General features: G+C 43.5%; 1 protein-coding gene across 4 annotated transcripts in view; it reads right to left on the bottom strand.

Annotated features, from left to right (window-relative positions):
* LOC102198695 (tensin-2) overlaps positions 1-19038 on the bottom strand; it is a 32986-nt gene that overhangs the window by 12878 nt on the left and 1070 nt on the right. For 2 of the 4 annotated variants that reach the window (XM_005731342.1, XM_005731343.1), the window contains exons 2-4: positions 9982-10087; positions 9850-9887; positions 62-94 (exon numbers count right to left, since the gene is read on the bottom strand). In XM_005731342.1, coding sequence (XP_005731399.1) covers positions 62-94; positions 9850-9887; positions 9982-10087 — 177 coding nt within the window. Of the gene's footprint in view, positions 1-61; positions 95-7296; positions 7372-9849; positions 9888-9981; positions 10088-19038 lie in introns of those variants that run through there. The other 2 variants (XM_005731345.1, XM_005731344.1) reach the window with 2 other exon arrangements.

The following is a 19038-nucleotide window of genomic DNA, read 5'->3' as shown; positions in this document are numbered from 1 at the left end:
ACATCATCATAAAAATTTCTCTGTGACAAAAAACATGTGATCCCCCCCCTCCAGAGCCTACCACTTCTGGTGTTGAGGTGCAGCTGGGAGTCACCTGAAAGGAAAGAAAGCACGTGGTTGTTTCTTTGCAGCTTTAACAGACCCACACATATACATTGGGAGGAAGCAGCTCATGCCAAGTCATGTGTTTGGTTTAATGCTTTTGGTGCAGCTCCAGCAGTACAGATGAGGAGATGGAACGCTGTGGAATGAGGAGAGCTGATGAAGAGGATAGTAAAATTCACTCTTGCTCTCCTCCGTCTCAGAGCAGCTGGTTTCAGGAAGAAGCTGTCGGTCAACAGATGCAGCTGTTCCTTATGATGGACTAGTGATGGATGACACACGTAGAATGATCTATACACTCAGTGGTGCGCACAAGCGTAGATGTTTAGAAACAAACTTCAACAGCTGCTCATGTGTACATGTGTGTAAACAATTGTAAAAAAACAAAAACAACAAAAAGCCTGAGGCCAAAGAGTGTTCTTTCAATTCTCAGTCATTGCTAAATGGTGTTTATTGTGCTGACCAGGCAGCTGAATAAGCAATGATTGATTTCACTTTTTCATTCTTTTGGCCTCTTTAGAAAGAAACACTGATAGATAGACTTGAGGGGGACTCAACATGTGGCATCCAGTTCTTGTAGTGATGAGCCAAAGGTAAGTTGCCAAAACTACAAACACACGTATACAGATGGAGAGAGACAGAGGGAAGCCGAGGTCATTTGAACAGAAGACAGCCACTGCTATGACAGTAAACTTTAACAGGTTCCTGTAGCTTCCTCTGTTCTGGATTATTTGATACTTTTCGGACTCATCTGGAGGTTCTCGTAAAATGTAAAAACGTTTAATGCGGCTGAAATGATAGAAAGTAAGAGGGTAAAGAAAAATGGAAAGAAACGCATAGATAAAAACGAAAAACATTCAGTAATCCAGTGCAACTAAGGGCCCCAGTAGTGCGCTTTGACAGGTGACACCATGTCAGGTTTCAACCTTTGAACTTTCCCACGAGATTGAGCCGCCCTCTGTGGCTGTGTTGGCAAGTGCTGACAGGCCTCAAGCAACAGGTTAACTAGTCAAATGCCAATCACAGTGAAACACAGTGAAAGGAAAACAGGAAAATCTGCGACCATGCAGGATTACATTCACTAGCTCTGTGGTGACATAACAATACATTAAGACTGCGGCTGCTTTGAACACTGTCTTTAGTAACCATCTGCTGTCCAAGCATCTGGTCATTATCAAAATTAGTCTGCAGACCCCATGGCCAGTTGACTGGTTAGCATCTGGGAAACTTTTATTTCCATGGCCTGCGTTGTAGCCAGCAGACAAATTTCTTTTTCCAACAAGGAATCAGTGTGTTTATGAATGCAGATTATTTTTATGCAGATTATTTTTGGATAGGCAAAGGTTTCAGGGTTGCATTTAAGCTATGCAATCCATCTCTCCGTGCAAATTTTATTCCTGCATGCAACCAGAGCCTGCTCTTCATGATAGATCAAACTAAGTACACAAAAACAGAAATTTTCTTGTAAGAAAAACCTCATCCTTTACCAAAAGGTTCTATGTCTTTATGCGCAGCATCTGTCAAAGTAAGCCACTAGTACAAGCTGTGTTTCTTATTGAGTACTTAGTAATAGATGGCTTAGTTAGCATTAGCCTGTCTCTTCAGGCTCACTAATGTGTTTGTTGTTTTCATGTTCAGTGACTGTATCCTTTTAGCTGTGTGTGTTAGCTCAGCTTGGTTTTAAATAGACACAATAAATGTTATGTAAAATGCAGCACTGTGATGTGACGATCACCAAATTAAGAGCTGAAGCAGCTGCATCACGATTGCTATTCAGCTTCTCAGAAAGAGACTATATTACACACTGGCGCGCCAAAACATTATGACCACCACTCATATGTTGTTGGCTCTTTGCATGCTACAAATAACAAAGGACATATTAAGCCACTGAAGTTCTCTGAAGGTGTCTATGGTATCAAAAACTAGAGATCAGCAGCAGATTGTCTGAGCGCTGTATCTTGTTGGCGAGGAGAGGTGCCAGTCTGACTTATTCCTACTGCTACACTATTGTCAGTGAGTTTTCTGAGAAGTAGAACACAATTTATTTTAAGTCACTTTAAAAGAGCTTTGAAACCAGGAAAATTGGATTAGTTTAGTGTTTTTGGCAAGAGGACAGTCGAACTGAGATTTCTACCCAAAATAAAACTTTCAAATTTCACAGTGCACATTTTCTAATACACAAAAAGCAGATTACAAGCAACGTTGCAGTGGTGACAAGTATTACACGCAGAAGGTTTAGGCCTGTGTGACTGGAAAAAAGGGGGAAATAAATGAGCATGCAACCTAGGGAGGAATGAGTAAAAAGGGGAGTGAATGGGAAAGGGCACAATTGCTGCTTCATAAATTAGCTCCTGCTGAAATTATAAGAAGGTCGTGTTATGTAACATCGTGTACCTCCTATATAAAGACAGACAACCAGCATAACAACACTTATTTATTCAGCATAAACGTGGGACGCTTTAGAGTCACTGAGTCCATGAAGTAGTTATAAAACTTATAATAGGAAATGAAAGAATGCAGAGATTCAGCCACAGGGGATAACTCTTTTCTTAACAGGTTTAATAAAGGTTGTTACTGGATAAAGTAGTCAGTTCCTGGAAGGAACAGTGGGAGACAGACATAACACATGCATGTGTACCCATGTATAAACATGAACATGCACACACGCACACAAAGAAGACCAGGGTTTGAACCCAGAGGCATAGAACATAGAAATACAGCAGGAGAAAGACATCAGAGTCAACAGGAAGCAATTTGCAACAGGATGTCAGCGCTGCTCGGCCTAGGTTCACACGTAACGCACACACAAATTACACGCAGAGCATACACGTGTCTTTGGTAGCTCTGCCAGCCTCAGGGTCTTCATTAATGCATGTGGACTGTAAGCTGGAGCCACTGGGAAAGGAGCCATCTGGTTCAGTTTGTCTCGTTGATCAGTCAGCAATTACTGAGGTGCCAGTGACAGCACGCGACCCCCCTACACCACCCCCCGCTTCAGGGGACTCGACGACTGTTACTGAACTCATTAGCCGATCGATTTATCAGGTGAAACGTCTTTTTTTTTTGTCAATGAGAAGCATCCATCCATTTAGTTTCTTTGGTTTATCTTGGTAAAAAAAATGGTAGTGCTGAGCAAAGCAAGCAATTGATAACAAAAAGATGGCCTTTTTGAGATGTTTCCTTGCTTCCTTGCTGGCAGCTAGATGCCAATATCGATGCCACTCTCGTGTGCATATAAAATAGGACGCTACAGCTGATAGCTGTCTCACAAGAAAGAGTAAAAATGAGGAATCACCAAAATCGGCGAAAATCTAGCTCCTGCTGTCTGCTTCCAGTCTGAATCCATCTCAAACAGACAGACGTGTGATAACTCTTGGCAAGAAAGCAAATATTTCCCCCCAAAATTATCTTTGAAAAGCTCTTTAATGTTTTCTTTCACAGTGTAGCTTAACAATAAATAAATAAATAAATCCTTGACTTTTAATCACTGTTTAGATCCACACTCTTTCCAGATGAATGTGCCTGATCCCATCTGCCGGTGGATCACTGACTTCCTGACGGACAGGAAGCAGCATGTGAGGCTGGGAAAGAATGTCTCGGACTCCTGGACCATCAGCACCGGCTCCCCTCAGAGCTGTGTTCTTTCTCCTCTGCTCTTCTCCCTGTACACCAACTGCTGCACCTCCACCCACCAGTCTGTCAAGCTGGTTTGCAGATGACACCACCGTTATTGGGCTCATCTCGGACGGGGATGAGTCTGCCTACAGGAGGGAGGCTGACTGTCTGGTGTCCTGGTGCAGCCACAACAACCTGGTGCTGAATGCCCAGAAGACAGTGGAGATTATTGTGGACTTCAGGAAGCACACAGCCCCACTCCCCCCCATCATCCTGACTGACACCCCCATCACCTCTGTGGACTCATTCCGCTTCCTGGGTACCACCATCACCCAGGACCTGAAGTGGGAGCCCACCATCACCTCCGTCATCAAGAAAGCCCAGCAGAGGATGTACTTCCTGAGGCAGCTGAAGAAATTCAACCTGCCAACACGGACGATGATGCAGTTCTACACTGCAATCATCGAGTCCATCCTCACCTCCTCCATCACCGTGTGGTACGCTGGAGCCACTATCAGGGACAAACAGAGACTGCAGCGTGTTGTGCGCTCTGCTGAGAAGGTGATTGGCTGCAAACTCCCATCTCTGCAGGACCTGTACACCTCCAGGACACTGCGGCGTGCAGCCCGGATCTCAGCTGACCCTTCTCACCCTGGACACAGTCTGTTTGACCTGTTCCCCTCAGGCAGGAGGCTCCGGTCCATTCGCACCAGAACCTCTCGCCATAAGAACAGTTTCTTCCCCTCTGCTGTTGGACACATGAACAATAACCGTATGACTGTTCCCACCACTAACACATGACCCTACGCTGTGTTCACTGCATCATTCCATGTTTGCACTGATCCCCACCTTCACTCATGTATATATCTATCTACTTAGCACCAAAAATTCTTATTTTTATGTTTATTTAAGCGTTATCTGACAGTATGTTTTGCACTAAGTACCGCAGCAATTTCCTAATGTTGTAAACCTGCTCAACATTTGGCAATAAAACCCTTTCTGATTCTGATTAAACTTTCCCTCCTTTTAATCCCATCCACAGCACAGCAACTGCAGCTGGAATATGAATCTGATCTGACCACTGCCACATCCTGAATTATTCCTGGGAGAGGAAATCCAACACAGAGAGATCTGTCACAGCAGGGAAGGCAGAAGATGAATGTGAGTGTCTGAGACACAGGCGTCAGCGTGCCATGTAGAGGGAACGAGCTTCAATCTGACAGTCAACTCAGAGCTGACATCACGCCCCAGAGAGGGAGAAGTGAGTAAGCCTTCAAACCAGAAAGTGGAAAAATCTAAATTACCAGGTTTATTCCATGTTCTGTACTCTCACAAAAAAGTCACTCATGCCCAAAGTTGCTGAAAGCTAAAATAAAATCTGTGGGCTTTTATTTTTAGCGGCTGGAGAGATTCATGAGGCTTTACCTGAAAGCGCAACACGCCCTCTTTCTCGTCTTGTTAGCAGTCTGCCTTTCATCCTCCTGTCATCTTTGATCCCTCGTTTCTCTATTTCCTACCTCCTGGAGTCTGTCGCCCCCTTCTAATCCCCCCTCTCTGCCTCACTACTTAAAAAGCCGTGGGGCAGGATGACCACAATCATCCCTGCCATGAAATGCAGGCATGTACTCCTCCTGAATAAACAACGTCAGATGACAAAGAGCACCTCGATAAGCATCACGCGCATCAAAGGCACAGCACCAACTAACTAACAAAACTGACCCATGGGATAAAGCAATAAGGGCTCAAAGTGAAAAACCAAATGTCTAGGGAACACAAAGTAGACATAGGAAAAAAGGAAGACAGGAAGAGGAAAGAGGAGAGGCAAACAGGGACAGTAAAAGAGACTGACCGCTGGCCAGGAGAGAGATGTCAACAGCTGAACATGCCTCCTGACCACTGACACAGAGCAGAGAGATTTCTCAGAGCTATTTTAATAGAGCTCCTTATTTTAGACTAAATGTCCCCCAGAACACTTACAGGCTCATTTTGTCTATTTGTCTGTCAATCATCCCACAAAGTCTCTTTTTCAAGAGATCTGGCAGTCGATTTTGAGGAATGTGTCACGTGGCTGCCTCATAACTAACATACATTTGGAGCTGGTCCCATTGTCACCGCATGCCTTTTGACATTCAGCAACTGGAAAAATAGCAGCAACTGAATCAAAACTTTCTATCTGCATCCCCTGCGCAATACAGTGACATCATCTAAGCAGACACCATTTTTTAAAAAACATTGTTATGACCCTGTTAAGAAAATGGGAGCTGTATAATTCCTGGAATATTAAACAAAGCATTACGGTGTGGCTTAGCCTCTCAGGAAATTAAAAAATATAAACGCTTTGAGCGTGCATCTGTGTGCACCCTTGTGCCCGCCGATGCTTTATTGTTGCTAAGGTGAGTAAAGCAGTAAAATTAAATTAACCGTGATAATTATTTGTGGACAAGTACATCATGGTTATAAAAAGCAGCAGCAGCACAGTGACAGTGATAAGCCACCACCCTAATCGAGTTACAAAGATAAACAATCTGTTGGGATTTTGTAATAAACGGCATCCACTTTAAACATTTGTTGACTTCTCGTCTACCTTGTGCCCCAGCTGTGAGACGTGCAGGAGAAAGTGGGCGGCTTAAGACAACGGAAAAGAGAAGAGACTCAGAAAACCAGGACAGCTGGTCAAGAGCTAGACTAATAATCAGCATCTGCTCGAAGAAGAAGAAAAAAAGGAAATCCAGCCTATAATCTGTTGAGCATTTGCAAACTGATCTGAATTCACATCATTTCAAACTCATGACCCTATGTCACTTCATATATCAGCACAAAACATTAGGAGAACAGCTGGTGTGCATGAGCAGACAGTGTAAAACCATCTGTATTTCACTGCATGACATTAGGATCCATCAGATGGTGTCAGGACAGGTGACTGGGTCCCTTTGTCTCTGGTGTCCTTTGGTCCTAAATGGTGACTTTGCATACACACAATAACAAACAGCACAGCACTGAGGCAGTAGACGGTAATCTGGAACCTGCATCATCATATCTACAGGATTAATATTGATACAGTTAAAAGTAATAAAGTACAAGCAAATAAAAATACACAGACACAGTAGCAGACACATGCACGCAAATACATCCAATCAAACCCTTAACAAGTCTTGCACAAAATGTATTATATATAAACGAATGAAACACAGATTAGGCCCAGTTCCCATAAACTACTAACCTGCTCGACTGTCTCATGAAAAAGTAAGTCTTATGAATCCATTCTCCAGTTTAAATAATTAAAATCAGCGTATTTTTGTAGGTCACAGCAGGAATCTCTGCTTAAATTTCTGCACTTTCCTTAATCACAGTAAACAAAATCCTCTTTCTGGGCAAAGCAAGAGCTCTCTGGCTACGGCTTTAATGGAATAATATGCACAATCACATGCCGCACAGTTTGAGCTAACACCGTAGAAAGATGGTAAGGCTGTTACTCGGTAGAAAATAAAAACCTAGACAAGCTGAAACTGATGCTGCAGCTGAAGGCGAACTAAAGCAAAAAGCTGTAGTCAGTCAATATAGAGCGGAGCGTGTTTTTACCTCACAACAAGCAGCTTCAGTCTTTCCCTCTGCCTCTGAGCAGCGTTGTGTGTAGAGTGTCATACACTACCTCCCTCTCTGCTCACTCTCCTTCACCAACTAAGTTTGCCCCCCCCCCCTCCCTCCCTCTCTTACATACACTTGCAGAGTGCCAGCAGCACGTGCAACATAGCGTTTCCCCTCCCGATTTGCCTGTGCCTTACGCACAGAAGGCAGCGACGCACATCAGCCATGCAAGCACTTCCCCTCGCACGCGTACATCAATACGCCACATGCAGACAGTGGGTGCTGATGTACAGTGACCTCTCCGGTGCCCCGAGGGAGAGTGATGACAAGAGGCAGGAGGACAAATAGCAGCGGGGACATACACTTGATGAGATGGGAAAAGACAAGACGATGCGCAAAGGATAAAAAATAGGGGGGAAAAACATACTATAACTGTAGTGGTGACTGCCGTATCACACTGATGGAAGGATCAAACATTTGAAAAGGAGATAAGAAAAAAATGACACAGAGAAGGTGGGAGATGCTTTAACTGTGACGGCAAAACATCAGAAAAAGGAGCAATCTAACAGAGATTAAAGGTTAGAAGAGATGATGACAGTGAGACGCAAGAAATGAAAGAAGTGAAAAAGAAGGTGGTGCTATAACATGTTCTATAGCAAGAAGACAAACAGCAGAAACCTACGAGGGGTGGGCGGGTATTGGTATATGAAGCACACCAGTCTGAAGCCTTGACCCAGTGTTCCTTTTTATTTATGAATAGCCCCAAATGGGACTGATCACACGCACTCTCACACAGACAAAAACTGCCTCCCCAGCTGCCTCTCACTTATTTGCGTCCCCTGTGATCACTCACTCGCAGGCATCTGCGGCACTCGCGTTATTTTCTATATTTACCCGCTCAGACTTCTCCTATCCAGACTGATCATCATCCTGCGTGACGATATCCACTCACCGTGGCACCCGCTCTCCTGCAGCCTCCGAGAATTGTTTTTGGCTGTTGCCCCGGTGACCGGTGGAGGGTGGATGCATATGACAAAAATAATAATCCTCTTTTAATACGCGCAACTAAGTCACAACAGCTGGTAGAGGCGTGTCATACACCATTAGAGTGTGCGAGTTACCTTGGTGAAGAGAAGAGCAGAGAAATATATATGACAGGTCCTTCTGTGTGGCGCTGAGAGAGGGCAGGTGTGCTGCTTTTGAGTGCATGTATACCTGCTGGATACTGAGTGAGACAAAACAGTCCCGCTCCAGCAAGGTCATGAACTCACTCAGTGGCGTGTGACACTGAGGTGATGTGAGTGGGGTCACATGAGAGTAGAAGCTGCTGCTGCCAATGGCTTGACATGAGCTGTGGATGGAGAGAGTGCTTCTCTCACACAGTTTAAATGAAACAGGCCACTCTTTGGGGGACTCTATGAGCAAAGGTCGGGACATCTTACTCAAAGTGTATAAGCAGCTTTTTTAAAACCAGGACTTACTAATGCACATATGCCTCTGTGGTGAAGCTCAGCTGAGCTTAAAGTGTTTACTGGGCAATTTCCTTTCTAATCACCAACAGACAAATGCAGATTGTCTTACGGCAGAGCATGTGGTTTGAAGCTGTGAGCACTAGCTTCGCTGAGCTTTGTGAGTGCGTTTGTTCAGAGAGCACTACAAAGTGACTGCTTGCAAACAAGGGCCTTCCAGTTTTCCAGTTGAGAATCGCCCGTTCACCCACTGTATTTGGCTTTCTTATAACAAACAGCAACTTAGGGCGACCGTGGCTCAGGGGGTTGGGAATCGCATCTGTAACCGGAAGGTCGCCGGTTCGATCCCTGGGCTCTCTGTCCGGGTTGTTGTGTCCTTGGGCAAGACACTTTACCCTACTTCTACTGGTGATGGCCAGAGGGGCCGATGGCAGCCTCGCTTCTGTCAGTCTGCCCCAGGGCAGCTGTGGCTACAACTGTAGCTTGCCTCCACCAGTGTGTGAGAGTGAATGAATAGTGGAATTGTAAAGCGCTTTGAGGTTCTCGAAAAGCGCTATATAAATGCAATCCATTATTATTATTATTATTATCTGTAGACGGACGCACAGACGGCATTTGTTTGCAACGTGCATTATCCCCTGAGCTGTGCTGCTTCTCGTCTAGGCTCCTCCTCACTGATCCCTCACTGTGCTTCAGACCACTGACAGCTCACAGATCCCTGTTGCCCCTAATTGATCACCCCGAGAGCTATTTTCACAGTGCTAATGATGAGTAATGATGTATCATATATACAGTCATGACCTCTAAAGCCACAGACTTTATTAAGAGTCACTTTGAAAAACAACGGAGACTTTCCGGGTGCTTGAGAGCTCACCCTCTCATCCATGTTACTGCATGGATGAGTGCAGTTCTGGAGGCAGGCCTTCTTTAACCAGACATCTAGGTCAATGCACATGGCTTATTCCACTTAAGACTAACATCACATTAACGTCGGTACCTGACAAACCTTTGAAAAAGGTGCACAGTTTGCTCTGGGCAGGAGGAGGTAAGGTATGCAGGTAGAAAATGTATAGCTCACCTTGGCTTCACATGTCTTGTGAACTGTAACCTTGCACTCTGTAAGCAAAAAGAAGCAATAATTTACTCCGAGAGTCAGCGAGCTGCTCTGACCTGCATCTAGATCTGCTACCACCCTGAGATGTGGACTCACCCTTGCAGAAAGCCGCAGGGGTGTCAATGTTGTGCTTGCACACATCACACATTCGTCTCCTCTTTAGTGTTTTCAGTGTGAAGGCATGGTTCCCTGACTTGGAGAGCTGCGGATACACAGGACAATCAAATCTGATCACCACACACGAGACATAGAAATGTTACAAAGGACGAAATAAAGGCTCCTCCTCAGTGGAAATCATTCATTTAGTGAGGCGGTAACTGTGTGCATGAAAGCAGCTTGAAACCATCGATCCCCTCGTGATAACATGTATAGTAGATTGTGGGCCTGCTTAGGTTTACCAAGTTTCTCATTTTGAGTTTAGCATTCTTCCATCTGAAGCACTAGATGTTCACTATCCCCTGCGTGGCTGCTGTCAGTACAGATATGCGCTGGTTTAGTGATACACCAGCATGAGCACTGGTGTCCTACCTGCTGTACGTTCAGCTTCCTCCACTAATATCAGCTGTCGTATCATGTTGTCTTTGAAGGCATCCTGTTGTCTTGTCTTTTAACTTGTCCTTATTCTGTCTCAGTCTGGGGGCTAAGACTGAAAAATGAAAAGCTTTACGTGCTGCTGTTCCCAGTCGACTGTGCAGTATGGTCACAGGCAAGACGAATTGAACCTAACAGATTCTGTCAGGAGATAAACGTGTTTTAATCTTTTTATTATTTTACCGTGGTCACTGTTTTAAGCTTCTCTGTGTCTCCATACTGATCAACCACAACTTCACAACTGTCAGGTGAAGCGAATCACAATGATTGTCACATTAAAGTTCTGCTAGTAAAACATTCACATGGGTTCTCGCATTCCTGTGCATGTTACTTTTATACATCGTATCCCCAAGTGTATCCAAAGTCTGCCTCACTCCTCTTTTGGTGATGGAATTCCCAAAAGCAGTGGCCTCCCCCGGCAGTTCAGGAACATGGAAAAAGTACCAAAAACACTGAGATGTCCCGTAAACTCCTCTACTCCAACTTTTCTCCAACTAAAAACGAATATTCCCCGATGACTGAATCCTCATGTTCCCCTGGTTTGACCTCTAGTGTCATTGTCAGGTTAACCTTTTTTCCTATTGGCCATTTCCCTGACTAATTTATGATCAATATTATGAATACACACATGCATTTTCATCATCTCAAAAAACTATGTTGCCTACATACATACTGACTTTGAAGATAAATCTTTTTCAGCTAAACAAAAGACTAATATTTAACTTACATTTAGTCTCCCTGTTAGTCTGGCTTAAGTAGCTGGGGCTTCTCCTCTTTGAAGACAGGCTCAGTTTCCTGTCAACATTTCAAGGTGGTACCACACTGGGCAGTCCTGGCAGCTGTGTAAACCCAGGGTTTGAGCTTCTTTACGCAAAGCCAAAGGTACAGTAAATCTGACATAAACAGGCTTAGTATGACTGTTCACTCTCTCTCAGAAAACAAACAAACATTATTTTGCTTAATATGGTGGGAATGATGATTGGCTGCATTATTCTTCATGTAAGCACTAATAAAAAAAAAGATCATTTGAAAGCAACGATTAATTTGAATGTCTTTAAGGCACATCCACACACAGTTGTGGTGAAGATATGCACTCTAATAACTCCCTGACTCATAATCCATGGATTTTTCCTTTTATAAACTCATACTCAACTGTCCCAGCGAGAAGCGGGACAATGTTTATACAGAGTTATGGCAACGCCCTCCCAAAGCAAAACCTTTTGACGGCATGTGAAGCAAATTAAACCATTACTTTTTTCCTTGAGCAGAGGACGAGGAGGGGCCTGGAAACATCAGGAAGGAGATGGTGTGAGAGTGTGGTATGTGTAGGCGAGGTGGAGGACAACAAACATCCCATAGTACCACTACATGCTGAAATTTCCTTTCATGTTAAATGCCTGTATCTAATTAAAATAAACACATCTCAGCTGAGACATTTTTTTGGACGCCTTGGTTTGACTTTAACTTGGGAAGTTGAACGCCGGTTTGGTCCCTCTCACAAATGATTATTGACTGGCCTCGCTTCCCTCACCGCCTTAAACGGTGAGTGTCGCTAAACTGGAATGTTTTATAAAGGAGCCTTGCCTCTCAAGTGGAGTGTACACCGTTTAAATCCTTAATGACAAGAAATGTCAACTGAATGTTTTATGCGGCCTCACCTTCAGCTTTTGTGCGGCTGCTTATAATGCGAACGTAAACGCAGCTGATTTGCAGACACCGCGCTTTGCAGCACACCATATAACAGCTGCAAAGTTTCTGACTTGCTTCATTAAAAATTCCAAATGCTCTTTAATTTGACGCTTACTTGCTTACTGAACTCAAGTGTTTCGAATCCAATTTCAGTTGAAAATAAAGGTTTACCAAGCAATAATGTTTAAGTCTCAAATTAAAGCACTGCAATTTATTTTAATCTCATTTTAAATGACCTCACGGTTAATAATCAGGAGCTTTAGAATAATACTTTTTTCTTGAAAATACACTTATTTGCTGTCTTACTAAGCGTTAGACGAAGGCTTCTCCTGTTTGCTCGCTAAACATGGGATTACATCCAAGAGGTGGTTAGAACATTACTGTTATAATTGTTTTTTATGCCTTTATTTAATCACGTCTCGATTATTGTAATTAATTCACTTTGTTCACTAGTATGAAGGAAGCTTCTTTGGAGCGTCTGCAGGTTGTTCAGAGGCTTCTGTCTAAGTCTTTTAAGTACTCACATGTCACACTGTTACTAATTCAGTTACACTGGCTCCCCATTAACTTTTGGGTCCACTATATGATTGTGGATTAGACTTTTAGAGCTCTGCATTGACACAAACCAGCATACATCAGTGAACTTTTACATCCATACATGCCCAACCTGTCCCCGACGTCATGCAAGCAGGGCCTGCTGGCTGTGCAGGATACAAGGCTGAGAACTGAAGGGGCATTGGCTACTGTGGCCTCCAAACATACAGTGGGGCAAAAAAGTATTTAGTCAGCCACCGATTGTGCAAGTTCCCCCACTTAAAATGATGACAGAGGTCAGTAATTTGCACCAGAGGTACACTTCAACTGTGAGAGACAGAATGTGAAATAAAAATCCATGAATCCACATGGTAGGATTTGTAAAGAATTTATTCGTAAATTAGGGTGGAAAATAAGTATTTGGTCACCTCAAACAAGGAAAATCTCTGGCTCTCACAGACCTGTAACGTCTTCTGTAAGAAGCTTTTCTGTCCCCCACTCGTTACCTGTATGAATGGCACCTGTTTGAACTCATCATCTGTATAAAAGACACCTGTCCACAGCCTCAAACAGTCAGACTCCAAACTCCGCCATGGCCAAGACCAAAGAGCTTTCGAAGGACACCAGGAAAAGTATTGTAGACCTGCACCAGACTGGGAAGAGTGAATCTACAATAGGCAAGCAGCTTGGTGTGAAAAAATCAACTGTGGGAGCAATCATCAGAAAATGGAAGACATACAAGACCACTGATAATCTCCCTCGATCTGGGGCTCCACGCAAGATCTCATCCCGTGGGGTCAAAATGATCATGAGAACGGTGAGCAAAGATCCCAGAACCACACGGGGGGACCTGGTGAATGACCTGCAGAGAGCTGGGACCAAAGTAACAAAGGTCACCATCAGTAACACACTACAACGGCAGGGAATCAAATCCCGCAGTGCCAGACGTGTTCCGCTGCTGAAGCCAGTGCATGTCCAGGCCCGTCTGAAGTTTGCCAGAGAGCACATGGATGATACAGCAGAGGATTGGGAGAATGTCATGTGGTCAGATGAAACCAAAGTAGAACTTTTTGGTATAAACTCAACTCGTCGTGTTTGGAGGAAGAAGAATACCGAGTTGCATCCCAAGAACACCATACCTACTGTGAAGCATGGGGGTGGAAACATCATGCTATGGGGCTGTTTTTCTGCCAAGGGGACAGGACGACTGATCCGTGTTAAGGACAGAATGAATGGGGCCATGTATCGTGAGATTTTGAGCCAAAACCTCCTTCCATCAGTGAGAACTTTGAAGATGAAACGAGGCTGGGTCTTCCAACATGACAATGATCCAAAACACACCGCCTGGGCAACAAAGGAGTGGCTCCGTAAGAAGCATTTGAAAGTCCTGGAGTGGCCTAGCCAGTCTCCAGACCTCAACCCCATAGAAAATCTGTGGCGGGAGTTGAAAGTCCGTGTTGCTCGGCGACAGCCCCAAAACATCACTGCTCTCGAGAAGATCTGCATGGAGGAATGGGCCAAAATACCAGCTACTGTGTGTGCAAACCTGGTAAAGACCTATAGTAAACGTTTGACCTCTGTTATTGCCAACAAAGGTTATGTTACAAAGTATTGAGTTGTATTTTTGTTATTGACCAAATACTTATTTTCCACCCTGATTTACGAATAAATTCTTTACAAATCCTACCATGTGGATTCATGGATTTTTTTTTCCCACATTCTGTCTCTCATACCTCTGGTGCAAATTACTGACCTCTGTCATCATTTTAGGTGGGGGAACTTGCACAATCGGTGGCTGACTAAATACTTTTTTGCCCCACTGTACAACTCGACCCCTCTGAGAGAGCCTGAGAGCTGTGGACCCAGTGATCTCTTCTAAAAGGCAGCTAAAATTGATTGATAAAAATTGATTATTGATTGAAACTTTAAAAAATTGGGTAACCTTTTGTGTTGACGTTTTAGCATTTTTGCTGTGAAGCAGTTTGTGATATTTCTTTTGAAAGGTGCTAAAGTTTTACTTGCCTGCATGACAGTATGAATGTGAGCAGAGGGAGCTAAGCATGCTATTTGATGGTGGGTAGGTGGATTAGAGTGGGCATATATGACTATAGAAAAAAAAAGTTGCTAGAATCTCAAATCCAGTGGTCAATTTTCTTCCACTTATGCAATACAGGTTTTGTGGGGGTCATCCCTCAATCAACCTAATCCCCAAGCATGTCTTTGGACTGCAAGAGGAATCCCATTCGACACTGTGAGAACATGCAAACTCCAAACAAACTATCCTTGAGTCTAGGATCCTCTTGCTGTGAGGCCCCAGAACTAACCACTGACTTTGTCCAGTCATACTGTTCATACAGTATGGAGTAGATTTACACAGATGTCGGAGTACAGGTGTTTGAAAAGCTGTTACAGAGTGTGCTCCACCAAACAAAGGACATCATTTCCATAATGAAATCACTGTTGCACTCATTTTCTCAGGCTGCCTAATATTTGTAACCCATCTAGCCACCAAGCCCTCTGAGATGAATTTGGCTGTTGCCTCTGATGGACCGCGTTACCATCATGCTGTACGCATTGATCTCATAAACAAAAGAACAGAGTACCGAGTCATCTGACTATCGACACGTGCTCATATAAACGGTAACATGCAGTGAATGTGATGCATCTGGGTCTGTGTGTGTGGTAGTGTGGAGTATATGGGGGAGAGGGCTGAGGGCATATGAGGGGAGAGGATCACCATCATCTCATCTCAGCCGTTTACACTCTGAATGTTCTTATGTAACCCGTGAATATTGGAGATTAAATCAATTGGACTAATGCAACCCAAAGAGATGCGGTACACACAAATGCATGTGTCACTTCACAGGTCTGAGATCGCCTGCAGAAATGTTCCCTCGGCTACGACACTGCAAAAAAAGCTGCAATCATCACTCAACGTAAAGCAAGGAAATAAATTACAGGAAAGGATAAAGACAAAAATCATTCAGCGGCATAAAAGCAATGTAATATGTGTAATACATACCTTGGAATTATTTTGTATGACATATGGGGACAGTACAAGCTCTAATAGCAGTGAAGTAAACAACACTTGCAATGAAGTCACAGTTAGATGGCACGTGACTAACAAACATTGCATCAATTTTTCCTTTGTTTTTGCCGCGGGTCAAATAAATGACAAAGATTTTTAATGTTGCAAATCTTTGCCACTGAAGAAAAATCACTCAAATGTGGCTTTTTACATTTTTATTATAGAGATATGGCATTAAAGCAGCATATCAGTTCCACGCTATGACCGTGGCACTTTCCATCTGTTGTTGCCAGTAAGTCAGAAAGTTGGACCTGAAATATCAGAATGGGTCAAGGCTGCTACCCAGTGGACACACTGTGGCAGTGCAGCACATTTTCCAACTGAGGACGTTTTCACTGTTAAACTTATTTGAAAAGCATAGACAGCTGTATATATTTTTTTCATCATGGTGATGTAATTATGGATGTACTGCTTTTGTTCCAGCGAACACATTCTTGTTACTGCTGTACTTATATTATGCAGTGCAGTGAAATTTGGTTTGAAGCTCTTACAGAAGTTTAGAAGATTAAGTTAAAGCTATAAAAGTATCCAATAACTACACGGTAGCACAATAATACTGTGCACCAGTTCAGCAGGATGAGTAAAGTGGCATGTGCCACAACATCTAGTGTGAAATTAAATAGTTGATGGATCAGCAATACAGTGTGTTACATTGGAAGGATATTTCCAGTCTTTATTCGTTCTTGGCCTGGTTCCGAGCAGCCACAGCTCTGGGGGGAAGCTATTGTTCAGCCTGGTTGTGTGGGTGCGACAGATGGCAGTAGTTCACAGAGGTGAGGGCATGGGTGTGTGGGGTCCTCACGGCTTTCCTGAGACACCGATTCCTAAAATAGCTGAATGAGCCCTCAATCAGCTGACACACACGTTTTAAGCCATTCATTATTCATCTGACATTTTAATCAGAATCTTAGGGAACAGTCTAGTTAAATAATAACCTTTATAAAGTACTTTTGGTATGTGAGCAGAGAGCACATTTAGTGGTAGTTATCTGTCAATTAACTCAGGATAAAGAACAGTCCTTTCCACCTATTCCAGCTTACTTAACAACATTAAGTAAGGCGAGCCAAGTTAAACAGCTTTGGAGAGATGCTATCATCATGAAACTGAAATGTACGGATTTAAACTTGTACTAAAAACAACATTTTCATGTGAACTGAACATGTCTTTTCAACTTTGAAGTTCAGTTGTTACAACAACACCGTCGTTGTTGTTTGCTCGTCTAAAAGTCATTCGATCTTTAAATTTTTCCCAGGTCACATGTCTTACTGAGGTGTCGCCTCAGTAAGACAAATCTTCTCCACATGATTTGAAAGTTGACAGCCGAGCCCATGATGGCAAAGCCCGCTTCTGCTTAACTCTTGCTGCACATTGTTTGGATTTTGTTCAAGCAGCCCATCATTATGGGTCTGGTTCAGAATGTTTCTGAATATAACTATACAAAAGGATTTTGTTTCATACAGAGGGACAGAAAATTACACATCGGGAAAGCATTTTTAACACCACGCTCAAAAGATCAGGGCGACAAGAAGGACAACGCTGTCAAATAACTGGAGCACAACAAGACGGCCGAAGTTTAGTTTAAACTGGAACTGCACAAACAACTGTCGAGGCATTTGTCATAAAAGCAGTACAGTTCAAAGCTGAGGTGATGCTGACAAATGCTTTGCCATTTTAATTTGACTCAGACAGTAAACACAAACTTTTTGGCACGATTTGCTAAATGCTTTGAATGCTTTAAAAGTTTGAATAATTTGAGCTTTCTAATGAATTTTACTGAGTTTTTTCAACACTAGGACTGAATATATGCTACGCTGTGCTGCACAGGTGTTTGTTAGATTATGCCCAACCCCCTTTATATGCAGTGATACCAGTAAGAACAATCTCTTTTTGCACGGACATTCAGTCTCCAGAGGCTCCCGTGGATATCAGCAGTGTTGCAGTATTGCATTGCAGCATTAGAACCCCACCCCATTTGTTTTTCGCAGCCAAAGTCTGTGTCATTCTCCAGGCATCTCCACTGACCAAAGAGCCCGAAGGACTTCCACATCTAACGTGTGGATGAAGAAAGGGACTGAACTGCATTTATTAGGGCTTTGTTTTTTTTACCCTGGCTTTTTAAAATGAAGCTGTAATGCTGCTTTGTGTCGTGAGAGTTTTCTGTCATGTGCCTCAATACAAAGCTTTAGTTATCTGTACCACTGCCTCACATTGGCAAAAATATACAGCTGCAACCACATACGCACACACGCCTGCACGCATGCATGCACGCACGCATGCACGCACGCACGCACGCACGCACGCACGCACGCACACTGTAAATAAATACAGAGTACAGTGACACACACACACGCACGCACACCTCCTTGGCACTAAATGCCTCATTTCTTTTTTCAGCGGCACCTCACAAGTGATGACATGCTGGAGACCAGGAGTCACAAAACTCTCACACACACTCACACACAGACATACAATCTGCCCAGGAAGGGACAGGAGCAGGTGGCGAGCCAGGAGTGTGCTCAAGTTCTGGCTGGGTATTTATAACCTGCAGGAGTAGGGGGCTGTCGCCTCTAAAAGCTATGAAAATGCTCAAAATAGGAACAAGAATTACCGTAGTTCAGATTTTCAAAAAAACCAAACTCCTGCACTGATAGTTGCATGTACAGATTCACACACTTCATTCTTCTCCACTTCATACGAGTCCGCCCATTCAGCTGGGACTATGTCATCATAATTTGGCATGCTCTGACACACACACACACAGGAAAACACAAGCAAGGGATATGAAGCCTCAAATGATCTAATGTTTTTGTTCCAGCAATATCTCCAATATCAGAGAGAAACTACACACTCGTCACACAGATGTCTGAGCTTTCAGCTTCATTTCACTGTGTGTTTTATTAAAGATGCACAACTTTTTTCATTTCCTATTTACCTTTTTTGTTCTTTCGCTCTCTTCTAACACTGACACAGAGCATGCCACAATGTGATTTACTCTGACATGTGAGAACACACATATTCCAGTGCGCATACCTTTATTTTAGATTCCATAAAAGTCTCCCAGGAGGCTTCATGCATGTGGAAGTGTAGCTTGCACCTAAATCCATACATGTTCCTAAATAGAGGCTGCAGACAGGCAGGCGGTGGGTCAAAACCAGACAGTAACTTATACCACTTCCTCCTGAACCTTTGATATCCGAGGAACATCATTTAACAGCGATCGCATGAATCCTCCCTTCCGCTGCTCTGCATAC

This window comes from Pundamilia nyererei, unplaced genomic scaffold, assembly GCF_000239375.1.
Source record: "Pundamilia nyererei isolate P.nyererei 1_Seehausen unplaced genomic scaffold, PunNye1.0 scaffold00042, whole genome shotgun sequence".
Taxonomy (NCBI): domain Eukaryota; kingdom Metazoa; phylum Chordata; class Actinopteri; order Cichliformes; family Cichlidae; genus Pundamilia; species Pundamilia nyererei.
Note: the sequence above shows the minus strand (reverse complement) of the source record. Positions and strands in the feature narration are given on the sequence as shown.